The 13018-nt window shown below is 37.9% G+C and overlaps 1 protein-coding gene across 1 annotated transcript; it reads left to right on the top strand.

The window, feature by feature from the left end:
* The first annotated feature begins 219 nt into the window (after window positions 1-219).
* On the top strand, window positions 220-12992 carry LOC111583463 (NACHT, LRR and PYD domains-containing protein 12-like). Its single transcript, XM_023292587.3, has 9 exons — window positions 220-436; window positions 3621-5250; window positions 5848-6186; window positions 7656-7823; window positions 7916-8086; window positions 8341-8556; window positions 8635-8808; window positions 10487-10660; window positions 11471-12992. The coding sequence occupies exons 2-9, from the start codon at window positions 3632-3634 to the stop codon at window positions 11484-11486; spliced, it is 2877 nt and encodes a 958-aa protein (XP_023148355.1). The 5' UTR covers window positions 220-436; window positions 3621-3631; the 3' UTR covers window positions 11487-12992.
* The last annotated feature ends 26 nt before the right edge of the window (window positions 12993-13018 follow it).

The raw sequence follows: 13018 nt of genomic DNA, 5'->3' as shown, positions 1-13018 counted from the left end.
AATAAGAAACCAAAATATATCAGTGTGTGATTTAAAAAAAAAAAAATCATCTCAACACAGTTTTCACCTAACAACTATAATACAGCAGCACAACAGAATTCCTGGAGTTTATTTATGCTGTTCTGGGCCACTCGGGATGTTCAGGGCCCCGAGGAGGCCCTCCAGGGGTCGCCCTGCTGGGTGGAACTGCTCGGGGGTCGACAGGAGGAAGTCTGGTAGAAACACACGCCCACCATCCGCCACAGCAGAAGCTGCCATATGCATACTTCCTCCTTAAATATTCCGAGGCATGGCTGCACTTCTGACGACGCTTTACTTTCCTGAAAGTTAAATCGCGCTTACGGTTTTCCTCCATGTTTGTTTCGTGTACAGCTAGCAAAGCTTCCGGGAACCGTTTCCTCACCGTGTCTTTCCGGGAAGGCTCGGTTGTTTTTTGGTAAGTTTGTCCCAAGAAGTTATTCGTGTATTAATAAAGAAAGAAATATGCACGTTAGTGCCTGCAGCAGCTGCAGCATCAACCCCAAAACCTGCCTGTTTAGCCGGATAAAGCGTGTTAGCATCAAGCTAAGCTATTTTGATGTTCCAACGTTTCTGCTCGACTCTCAATAGCTTGTTTAGCTAACAGCACTGAAGCTAGTTTTTCGGTTGTTGAGGGAAAAGTTCACTGAAGGTTCGTAGCGACCGATTCTCCGATTTCTTCCCACGTTTTAATGATATACAACCTTGTCAGACAGGTAGGTTAAAGCCTTAATACTGTCTGAAATCCACTTTCAAATCTGTAAAACCGTTATTTTATCTGAACAGCCAGTATATCGACGTTTCACTCCATGTTGCCAAATCTCGCGATAGAAAGAAGCAGCTCTATGCAAACAAGCCCAACAGCTGAACAGCCACATTCTGTGAATAAAAGGCCTCTTGATAACAGTATAATTATGTACATTTACTTTTGTTTGCAGTAAGTTGACAGTAAATGCAGTCAACATAAAAAGTTTGAGTAACTTACATTTTAAAACTCTGATTAAAATAAGACCTGCGCATTATGCAGAAGCAACAGTAAATAAGCAACTACACTTTAGAAAACAAGCCCAAAAACCTGCAACCCATGACTGATGAGATTTGCAAGTGAAAAAAACAAGCCCAAAGTTGCTTATAATAAGAGGACTTGGCAACACTGACTTCACAGCGTTTTTTGCATCTGAACCACTTCAGGCCAGATACAGATCTAAAGTCATGATACATATAGACTGGTCAAATGTGCAAAGAACGGAAGCATTTTTATTATTATTATTATTTGCACGTAGACCACAAAACAGGTCTAGAATTCAAACCACTGTATACAGACTATATTGAGGACTATATTGTCCTTGAAAGGGTTACGAGTCTTTGAAACAAAATTTCTGGTTTGTGGAGGTTTTGTTTTGTTTGAAAAAATGGAAAAAAGCGATATTAAACACCTTTTTTTTTGCATTTGAACCACACTAGATCAGGTCCAAATCTAAAACCACTGTATTACCACCAGTACAATCTGAAGCAATTTGTTCTGCAGAGACTGAAGAGTCTATAATACACAGTATGTGAATGGTTGAATGTTTCTTGAATTTGTGAAAATGTTAAAAAAAAAAAAAAAAGAAAGAGAGATTTGATTGCCTTTCACATGCAGACTGCCTTGAACAAGATCCACATCTAAAACTACTACATATATACCAGTCAAATGTGGCCTACATTGTCCCAGAGAAGTTAAAGACATTTTAGAACATTGTTTCTGACTCCAGAAACCTTTATTCTATCAGTAAAGATGTAATAAAAGTGATATCTAACAGCTTTGTTGCATGACTGCATTAGACCAAAACAAGATCTAAAACCACTTCATACAAACTGGGTTAATCTAACCTAGGTGTCCTACAGAAAGTAAGGGCTCTAGAAAACACCGTCTATAGTTTATGAAACCTTTATTCTATTTAAAATGCAAAAAGGAAGATTTCTGCCTTTTTGTTTGCTTTTTTTTGCATGTACACCAAATTAAACAGGTCCAAATCTAAAACCCACTATATGTAGACTGGTGAAATATGTACTTGATTGTTCTTGATAGGATTTAGAGTCTTTGGAACACATTTTTTGGTTTGTGAAAATGCAAAAAGGACAGTTCTGTGTTTGTTTGTTTGTGTTTTTGGCATGTAGACCACATTAGTTCTGATCCCAGTCTAAAACCACTACATACAGACAGGACAAGTGTGGACTAAATTGTCCCAAAGAGGCTAAAGATTCTTTAAAACATTGTTTCTGACTTGTGTAACTTTGAGTTTGTTCGGTTTGTTTTCTAGACTCTGGCGTCTCTTTAGGACAGGGTAGTCAAGATTCAACCAGTTTATATTTCATTTATTTAGTTTTTTGTTTTTTTTTTTTTCAATATCTGGACCTGGTCTAATGTTGTCTGTGTTTAAAAAAAACAACACACTGAAATCTCTCCTTTTTGCATTTTCACAAACAGAATAAAGGTTTCACCTATTTGAAGGTGGATTTCAAGGACCAATAAAGCTTTACTTAACGTGTCTAACATGGTTTTGCACCATTAAATTGTGTGGGGAAAAAAAGGAAAATTGAAAATAAATTTCCCTTAACTTCTCCCTTAACTTTTCCCTTAACTGTTGAATCAGCAGCTGACTTAAGCCTGGTCAGTATTTCTGAGGAAACAGAAATTAACTTTATTTTTTTTTCAATCTGTTGGGAACCAGCTAACATTGCTTGTGCTTCAGGTTTTAGTGGGATTTCATTAGAACGGCAGTTATGTTAGAGAAAAGCACAGTTTAATCATACATATTTTACAGATAAGAAATAAATCAACAGTTTAAAATTTGTGTACAGAATTTGTTCGTCACTGAGTATAAGTAGTTAATTCTTATGAAAACATTGTCCATACTGTCTGTTATCTACTGTTGTGCATGCATGGCAAACCACTAGTTATCAAGGAAAATTAGGTTTTTGTGTTTATCAGATATATTATGCACATATTGTCCCTGCTGGTGCAGCTTAATGGAATAATATAATATCCCCTTAAATGAATAATTTTTCATTTGGTAAGAAAAAACAAGTTAATGTGCAACTTTTCTGTAATTTATCATTTCCCCCATGCAGGTTCAGTGCTGTAAAGCAAAAACAGAACTTTTCAGAGTCGTTGCTTCAAATGTTGGTCTGTCTTAATAGGAAATGCATTAGTCTATATTTTACAAATTTATTGAATTTATGCATCACATATTTAATCACTTCCATGTACTATATTGTAAGCATATTCAGGGAAAATGTCAACATATTCATGTTTTTATTATTAATTTGACTATTCTTATTAAATGTGATGTACCAATAGTCAATAAAGTTGTATTTTAAAGAGGATGCTAAGCTCTAAAGCATATTTTCATTTTTTGTGTCAGTTTAGCATTCCTCTGTGACTGTTAAAAGGCTTATGTTGTATGCAAGGCTGTGCTTTTTCCTTTTGAAATGTTCTTTATTCTAGACTTTATAGAAGCTTACTGAGTTCTTGCTTTCACTTACAGCCAAGACAACTATCACAGCTGAGCACTGGGTTATATATAGATATTGTTTTTCCTATTGTCCCCTGTTTTCAGAAGCGTCTGTGATGGATCTCCAAAGCTGCTTGAAAACCATGCTGAAGAACAAATACCAGACACTGAAAGAAGCATTTTCCAAGAAACCATTGCTCCCCTCAAGATTTTGGAACCTCAGCGCATACTTCACATCATATAATTTTAATGATCACGAACTCAGACATGTTGATACTTCTCACCTTCCTGTAGATGTTATTCCTACATGTATGCCACTCACCCAAGTCTTATCATGCGAATACGGACATTTCAGCAGCAGAAGAACCATCCTCACTTTAGGAGTGAGTGGAGTTGGAAAAACCACAGTAATGCAGAGTTGCGCTCTCGCCTGGGCCGAGGACAAGGGGTACCATGACATTCAGTTCCTGTTTCCTCTCAACTTCTGGGAATTAAATTTGATTATAAAACACAAACTGAGCCTGATCGAACTTCTCCAGATGTTTTACCCAGAACTGAAGGGGCTCAATGCGACCAGCCTAAACAGCGACGCCGTGTGGTTCTTCTTCGACGGACTGGATGAGTTTAATCTCATGCTAGACTTCTCTTGTCCATCTGTTAGTGATGTTTCTGAAGCATCCACAGTAGATAATCTTGTGACCAGTCTGATTGCGGGAAGTTTGCTTCCCAATGCTCATATATGGGTAACGTCCAGATTTTCAGCTATGAGGCAAATCCCCAGGACCCTTATGCTTAAAGAGACTGAACTGCTGGGTTTCAACGATGAACAGAAGGAACAGTACTTCAGGATGGTTATTGATGATGAAGAACTGGCCTATAAAGCAATCAACTGTGTGAAAATATCAAGGAGCCTGAACTTCCTCTGTCAAATACCTTCAATCTGCACCATTATGGCACATGTTCTGGAGAGTCCTTTTGAAACAGGTAACCGATATCAAATAAAACCTTTGACTCTGACTCAGATTTACACTCTGGCTTACAATCTAGTTGAAACACCGGATGTTGTCAACAAACTGAAAAGGCTAGCGCTGCTTCGGATGGGAGAGGGCAGTGTTATGTATGAGGAGAACCTTTTAGAGCTGGGCATCACCGTTGAAGAGGCGTCAACTTTCTCCAAAAAGTGCCCACTTCTGTTGAGAGAGGAAACGGGGCTGCACAACACCACAGTGTTTCGTTTCAGTCACGTGAGTGTTCAGGAGTTTTTGGCTGCGTCGGCTAAACTGGATGAGATTGAAGCATCGGAGACTTCTTCACTCTCCGATAGCTGCCAGAGTCTGGTGGATGCAGCTGTGGCGCACACACAGGGAAAATGGGATATCTTCCTCCGTTTCATCTTTGGCCTCATCAAGGAACGTCGCCTGTTGGAGCCCAATGATTTGCTCTTTGTCCACACCAAGAAGGTCATGCTGGAAAACATTTTTTATGACAAGTTCGACCCTTTGTTTCCCTCTTTGAGGGAGTACGACAGCCAGGCTTTAGTGGATGAGGTGAACAGCTATATGAAGCACGCTTCCTCTCCAATCAGCGGGTTCCAGCCGATGCACTGGGAAATTGTGAAAGAAAGGCTCAGAAACTGGGACAAGATAGAAGAATGTTTTGAGATGCCTGTGTCAGAGAGATGTGATGAGTACCTCTTCAGGCTGCTACCGACTATTTTGAAGTCAAAGAAAGCCATGTAAGTTACAGTTATATTGTACATACCGTGATTATTTGGACATTCTAATGTGCTTTAAAATACCACCTTACCCTTATCACAAAACATGTTCTTTCTGGCATCTTTTGTGTTATGCAGTACTGCAGCCTGTAGAGAACCAAAAAAAAAAATCTTGCTCACCTGAAATCATTCCTACAAAATCAGCACATTATCAGTAGATTAACTAAGTGTCTTACCTGTTAAGGAAATTGTCAGTGTTGAGCAAATACTTGTACTTGTGATGTATAGTGGAATAAGTAACATTAAAGCGAGACATTTCTTAAAGCCAATTTAAATCCCAAAATCTAACAACACCTCCTGCGGCATCAACTACAAATCTAATCTAACAGAGTAAAAGAAAGCCATCATTATGAAACTGAAAACTATGACTTTAAGCTCAATATACCTCTTCTTAGTACATCAAGTTGCTATATTTATAGTGTGTGTTGTTCATTATTTGTGAGGATGTATGGCACAGAACATTAGCTGAATAATACTTGTCATAATAATATATAGAATATTGTCAGCTGTTTCCCCAGATGTGTGTCGAATTTGTCAGTGACTCCCATCTCCTTGCAGGCTGCGATTCTCTAACCTGACAGATAAATCCTGTCCAGCCTTGACAGCAGTCCTGAGCACAAAGGAGTCCCACCTGAGAGAGCTGGACCTGGGATACAACAACATCAGTGACTACGGAGTCGGGCTTCTTGTGGACGGGCTGGTCGATATAAATTGCAGGCTGAAATCACTCAGGCTGCAAGGCTGCGGAGTGACCTCCCGTTCCTGCGAAGACCTGGCCAATGGCCTGCTAGTGACCGAGACGCTGCAGGAGTTGGATCTTAGCAGAAATGAAATAGGAGACGAGGGACTGTTTCAACTTTCTGAAGGTTTGAAAGGAGCTCCGTTAAAAATGCTGAAGTAAGTGTTGGGAAGTAAACTTACATATGCTCTAGAGAGTGTTCCTTTACTTTTAGCACAGTTGCTCATTTTCAATCAGACTTTTACACAAAGGGCTTTACAGATGAAAGGAATGAAAATGCAATAAAGCAATACAAAGCATACCTCCAACCCACAGCATCATTTTATAAATACCCAAAACATACCCAAAAACCCAGGCATTCAGAGACTGACTACACTCCTTAAATAACACATGCAACAAGGAAGCACCAGATGAAACAAATGAAAACAAAATATAGCTGAAATAAAATATAGTTACAAAACAGAAGTCAGCTTAAGTCACTTAAAAGGTAGGGCTTGCGTTTGGCGTTAAATACGTCCACACTACGCTGTAATCAATAATCCATCATGACAAAGTAAAAATATGTTTTGTTTGTTTTTTGTTTTTTTTGCAAATTTATTTTTCTATCAAAAACAGAAAATGACTTTGTTGAAGCTCCTTTGGCAGAAGCACAACTTTTTGTGTAAGTATAGAAATGTTGCAGACCTGGACAGTTCATCTCATTCCTCCATCAGATTAGATGGGAAGCGTCGATGGGCTTCATTCCTCTGGTTTCTCCATATATGTTCTGTTAAATTCATGTCTGGGCTTTTGCAGGGCTCCTGAGGAATAGTCAGAAACTTGTCTTGGCAGTTTGTGGAGTTGAAATGTGGCTTTTGGTCCCAGTCTCAATTCGTTGTACTTTGTTTTTAATCCTGCTCTTAGAGTCCTTTAACTGTCTGAACCCCAAAACCTGCTAGAGAATTTGACAGCATGTTATCTTTAAAAAAAAAAAAATCCCAAAATGATACCATTTGTTAGAGTAAGAGACTGTCCTAGAGAGTCATCAGATTTTCGACTTAAATTTTGCTTTTGTTGGGAAACTTAACCAAATCTAAGCTTAATATTGTGACATTTAATTGAAATCACTTTATTTTATGTGTCTAAGAAAATTATTTGCCAGATTTAATTGATATCAATAATTGATTCAAAGTTTGTTCAATGTAAAATCTGACAAATTCAACTTGTTTTTTTTTCTCTCGGGCTGTATATGCACAAGCGTGTGTCTTTCTAAACTGTCCAATTTGTTCATTTTGCTACAGAAATAATTGCAGCAAACATGCTTAGATGACTGAATACTTTTATAAATCAGAGGTTTCTGTTTGTGAATTGTAAAACTGTTTCAAAAACTTCTAAATGTTTATTTTCCATTTCTCAGTATGCAGCATTGAGTGTAGACTCCTGTCAAAAAATGCTGGGTTTTTATCTATTTACAATTAAATCTGCGACACAATAAAATGTGCAAAAAGTGAGTACTTTCTGAAGCGACTGATTTTTACCAGCGTGTTTGTTTGCACATAAATTAATATTAAAATTACACAGATAGCACAGTTCTTCACTGGTGAAATGTGATTTTTATTATGAAAATCTTGTTTTTTTAATTCCCTAGACTATCGCAGTGCAACATTGAGAAACAGGGCTGCTGGGATCTGGCTGCAGCTCTGCAGGAGAACTCTAGACATCTCAAAGTGTTGGACCTCAGCAGCAATATGATCGGAGACAATGGCGCCAACGAGCTCTTTACAAAATTCGACATATCACGGCTAACAAAGCTGGAGTGAGTGTCGCTTTATGTAAAAACGACTTCGGCCGTGCTTATCAATGCCAGTTATCCAGTGACGTTTTGCTCTCTTCGTATCTCATCGGCAGGATGTACCACTGTGGTCTCACGGCACTGAGCTGTGGACCTATTGGGGAAGCTCTGAAGTCTGAAACCAGCACTCTGGTGGAGCTCAACCTGAGCAACAACAAATTGAAAGATGCAGGATTTAGAGCCATCTGTGAAGGCATGTACGCATGGAGTAGACTGGAAAAACTCAAGTAAGGATGCTTTGATTACACACTAATTGAAAGCAAACGTGTTGAACCCTCTGAACCCCAAAACTTGCTGGAGGGTTTGACTCACTCACTCGCTCACTCCTGGATGCCCATTATTATTCATTCTATTTTCGCATTACACCTTTTTGGACTGCTTTGTACAATTTTTTTTGTATGTTGTGCATTTAGAATACATCATATCCATCCCTCAGTCTGCCTGAAGTAATGATTCCACATTTTCTTTTGTTAACTTTCAGTGTTTCAAGATGTGGAATCACTGAGAAGGGTTGCGTTTTCCTGGCCAAAGTCCTGTGCACAGTGTCGCAGCTCTACAACGGCTGGATTGGAGAAACGAACTGGTATGCGGTTGAGCTGAGAGAGCTCGACATCAGCATGAACCTCCTTAGAGACGGAGGAGTCAAAGAAATGTCACTTGGCCTGAAGAACCCTTACAGCCACCTCAAAACTCTCAAGTGAGTAATTATTTTGAGCAGACTCCTTCATTACAGTTTGGTTGGAAGAATGGTTTGGTGATTTTTGTCTCTTTTCAGCCTGAGTCATTGCGGCCTGACTGATGACTGCTGTTCAGAACTTGCATCAGGATTTGCGTCAATCAAGAGTGTCATCAGCGACCTGGACCTGTCCAGCAACGACCTTCGTGATAAGGGAATGAAGAAGCTCTGCGCAGGACTCAGAAAGTCTATGTGCAAACTGACGAAACTGTCGTAAGTTGAAGTAAATTTTTAAAATGGTAACACACAGAAGGGTAAATGATTTCCAGAGCGTACATCCACTTAGCCACACTACTGTGACTTCATAAAGTACATTTTTTGTGCCATAAGTCAAGAATTAATTTGTTAATGACGTGAAAAGGGAGTTTTTCTTGCCACTGTCTCCTTAGGGCTTGCTCCGGAGGTTTAGGCATGTGAGTTCTGTAAAGCGTCTTGGGACAATTTGACCTGTAATTGGTGCTATATAAATAAAATTGAATTGAATGACATTTTATTTCCAAAATGTCAGTGGTCAGGTCTGGACAAACATGGATGCAACTTCAACTTGACTGGTTGGCAGAGACATACAACGAAGAGGCAGTAATTATGTGTGCTAATGCATAGGCATTGAAGTGCACTTATTACTATTCCTCGGACTTGGTCTTATTTTGACTAAACACCAAAGCCAAGCACTTTGTTTAGCCCATGATACTGTGAGTGATTTAAAGGAATACAAACAAGCCACAACGTTTCTTTCCCCTACAGCAGAATGATAATGAGATGCAGCTAAACCATTATGTACTACAGAATGATCTGGCTAAAGACAATACAAAAAAATGAGGACTGTTACCAAGCTCCATAGAACAGTTTATGTATGAAAGATTGAAAATGTATATCTTAATGTGTCACTACTTAAACTCAGGTTGATTATACAGTAACCAAAGTAGAAGGCCAGAGGGAGAGGGAGCAGTCCGCTGCCAATGTCCTATCTGAATTTGAGATCGGCCGATTATTTCGGCTGATATTTGCCATTTTTCTGATCATTGGTATCATTATTTTTATGCCTGATTATTGGTTAATTACATATGCTAGTGCAAGTCTGATGCAGCCTCCTCTCTCTCTCTCTGTCTTCACTCTGTGACCTCAGAACTGTCTTTCAAGCAGAATCTGAACAAGAAACACAATCTGTCGCCAAAAAGCAGGAAATGAGCTACTCTCACAGTGGCTAAAGCTGTGGTAACGGCTAGCAGCTAAGTCAGAAGGCAGCCACAGATTACAGTGAAACAGAGTCTGGAAAACAATTATTAATTAATTAATAATAAATATTGCTTTAAGATCTGGACCTTAGTGGGCAATAAAATTGAAACTGAAATATTACGAAAACACAAGAACTGCAGGAGAGAAACTGATCAATCTCAATCGATCCCACATATACAGAGGAGAGAGTCATATTTTCATCCCTCCCATTTCTATTTTATATATTCAGTTATAGACACTCTTATTAATGAAGAAGCCTAGTTATTAATGACAGGTTCTCTACTATCACATGCTGTTAAAACATTGCTTTGAATGTATATTAAAAAAAATAAAAAGGTTGTCAGCCTTTCTTGAATATCCTAATTAGCATTGGCTTTAATAAAGAAAAACAAAGCATATTGGTCGATCCCTAATCTGGATCCGTATTAATATATAATGGGCTCTTTTTTTTTCCCATGCTCCACCTCTCTACCAAGAAATTCAGCTCCGTAATCTCTGCATTCTCTTCCTCACAAAAAAAAAACCACAGCACTAAAACGCCACCTCTGCTTCAGCTCTCTTATTAGCGGGTGAATACTGTACTCACAACTGTCCAGTTATAATATTTTTCAGGATAAAGTGAGCTCTGAAGTGCTTATTTTGTGTTTCTCTGCAGACTGAGGACCTGTGGCTTGACCTCTAAGAGCGTTCAGTTTCTGACCACTGCCCTGAAGTCGAACCCCTGCCATCTGAAAGAGCTGCATCTGATGGGCAACAAACTGGAAGACCCTGATTTCGAAGTGCTTGTGGAGCTAACGAAGTCCAAAAAATACTCGCTGCGCATATTAGAGTGAGTACTGAATGTGTTTTCAATCAGAGAACGCCGCATTCTGTCCAGTCATCAGTGTGACTTTTAAAAGTATTTTAACAGTAGAGTGAAAGTCATATTTTTCCTACTCAAAGACCAGGTCAAAAAAATCTGTCATGTTTTTACAAAATCAGAAAAGAAATTTTGAGGAGCTGTCAGATTCTGCTATGTTTTGTACAAATTTCAGAAAAATACTAAAATACTTTAGAGAAACTGGACCAGATGTAGTCAAAGTAGAAAATACGAATACTAAAGAAATGCAGCTCCGTCATAAAAACAGGATTTACTAAATAAAGAACGCAAGATTCCAGTCAGCAAATATCCTTTCAAAAACATGCTGTCTGGTCTGAGAGAACGAGGAGAACCTAAAAGACATTTCTCAGGAGGTGGAAATCTGTCAACAAACAATACAACTCAGCAAATGTCTTTCAGGTAAGACAGTACAATACGTTTTAGACTTCTGATTAGAAGTCTAGGGAAGGAATATTTCCCACACCTCGACTGCAAAGTTAGAAGCAAGCCTGTTATTTCCTATCATTCTCACAACTGAAGCTTCAGCTCACTCTGAACTCATTATCTTTCCCTTGAAAGCTGAGAGAATATGCAGGTGTGAAACGTTTACGTTTTCTAACTCCAACTTTCTGTGTATCCAAAAATCTATTAACAGCAGTTTGACGTGTCATTGCACTGTTTAAATTCTTTTAGAGGACACTGTATCTGTTTGGTCAGTTGTGACTGCAAATTAACAGTTCCCTTCTTAATGTCTTTTGTTTTTGCTTTCTTTTCTTTCAGTGTCTCAGCAGATTGAAGAACACAGACAAAAGGACACAAACTGTTCAAACTGGCTCACATTTTTCAAATTCATCATCGACTGAACCACTAAAAACTTATTAAGGTGTGCCAAAGTTACACATTTAGAAGTTTTGTCCAGCAAAATGGTCCTATTCTAGTTTATAATGACCTAAATGTAGCTCTACAATGTAGTGTCCTTCATAATGTCTAACTTTATTCTGCCATATGTGTGTTAAGTTAGTAATCTGACTTTAATAGTTTACTTTGCTGCATTCTGGTATATTTTTATGAAACCAATTTGTGCCTTTTCTGCATCAGTTTAATATGGAAATGTTATTTAAAGTGGCCAAAAATATAAACATAGCATGTGATATTTATTTAGAACTGTCCATTCTTTGAGTTAAATTTTCCCTTTTATTGCTTTTCAACATTTAATCATCATCAATTTATTTCAGCTTTTTGGTAAGGTTTACCTTATTTAAGTTATTTGTAGAATTCTGTTTTCACTTTGACATCAAAGGGTCTTTTTTATTGAATGAAGTTGTGTCAAAAAAATGTCTAAATATTTTGGCCATGAGTTCATGTATCACAGGGAAAGAAATATTTGTTGTTCCAACACCTAGAACCTTTAAATAGAATAGACGTCATGAAAGAAACAAGTATATTGGAAATGAGAATAACAAAACATGACAAATTTGATTTATGCATTTTTATTCAAGTCAGAGAAAAATATAATTTACATGTTACATTTGCATTATTGTTCAGTGTATTTTTGCAGTTCTCCATTTGAATTATTCATAGACTTAAATCCATGTACCATTAGATTCTGTTATATTTACTCCATTCTGACAGTTACTAACAATAATATTCATTGGAACAAGTAAACTTACTAGACAGCTTCTACAAGTGAATTTTCTGTACAGTAACTGTGTTGCCTACTCGGCAACCCTGTGTCATATTTTTGTATACATATAAAGAAAAAGACAAAATTCGTGCACCAGCTGGAAATTCGGATTATAAAGACTCATATACATTTTTTACGTTGCTTTCAAATATGTGTGTTTGTGCAGATCAACTGTTGAGTCTCCACACATTTTCACTCTTCTGTCCTCTTGTGTGATATAAGAGAAATGATCTATTTTAATGTGACGCCTGTTCAGATGTTCAGAATGTTGTTTAAAAGCTATGCCTTTGCTTAGACACCTATTTAGAGTGTCTGTATATTTCAGTGCCTCGTTCATTTGACTTTGTGGACTATTTTGTAAAATAGTTTTTACAAGATGTTTATATTATTTCTTGTGTATTTGTTGTTGTTGTTTTTTTTTAACGTATTTCGATTTTTTTTTTTTTTTTTTTTTACCTCATGTCAAGGTCACTGTGTGCATCACGTGAAAGTTGGATAATACAGACTCCTACCAATGCAGTTTTATTTGTTGTGTTTTATAACTGTGAATGTGACACATCTGTGTGAAATGCATTCTATCTGTGACCACGCAATAAAAGCAGCCCTGTTCTTTTTGGACCAAGCTGTGCAGCATTGCTTCACGT

Source organism: Amphiprion ocellaris, chromosome 4 (genome assembly GCF_022539595.1).
Source record: "Amphiprion ocellaris isolate individual 3 ecotype Okinawa chromosome 4, ASM2253959v1, whole genome shotgun sequence".
In the NCBI taxonomy this organism is placed as follows: domain Eukaryota; kingdom Metazoa; phylum Chordata; class Actinopteri; family Pomacentridae; genus Amphiprion; species Amphiprion ocellaris.
The sequence above is the reverse complement of the archived record's forward strand: the minus strand, read 5'-3'. Positions and strand labels throughout refer to the sequence as shown.

Coding starts and splice junctions, on each gene's coding strand:
- LOC111583463 (XM_023292587.3), top strand. CDS start 3,632: ATGGATCTCCAAAGCTGCTTGAAAACCATGCTGAAGAACAAATACCAG. Junction 7,824..7,915: donor TCACGGCTAACAAAGCTGGA/GTGAGTGTCGCT, acceptor TCTCATCGGCAG/GATGTACCACTGTGGTCTCA. Junction 8,087..8,340: donor AGTAGACTGGAAAAACTCAA/GTAAGGATGCTT, acceptor GTTAACTTTCAG/TGTTTCAAGATGTGGAATCA.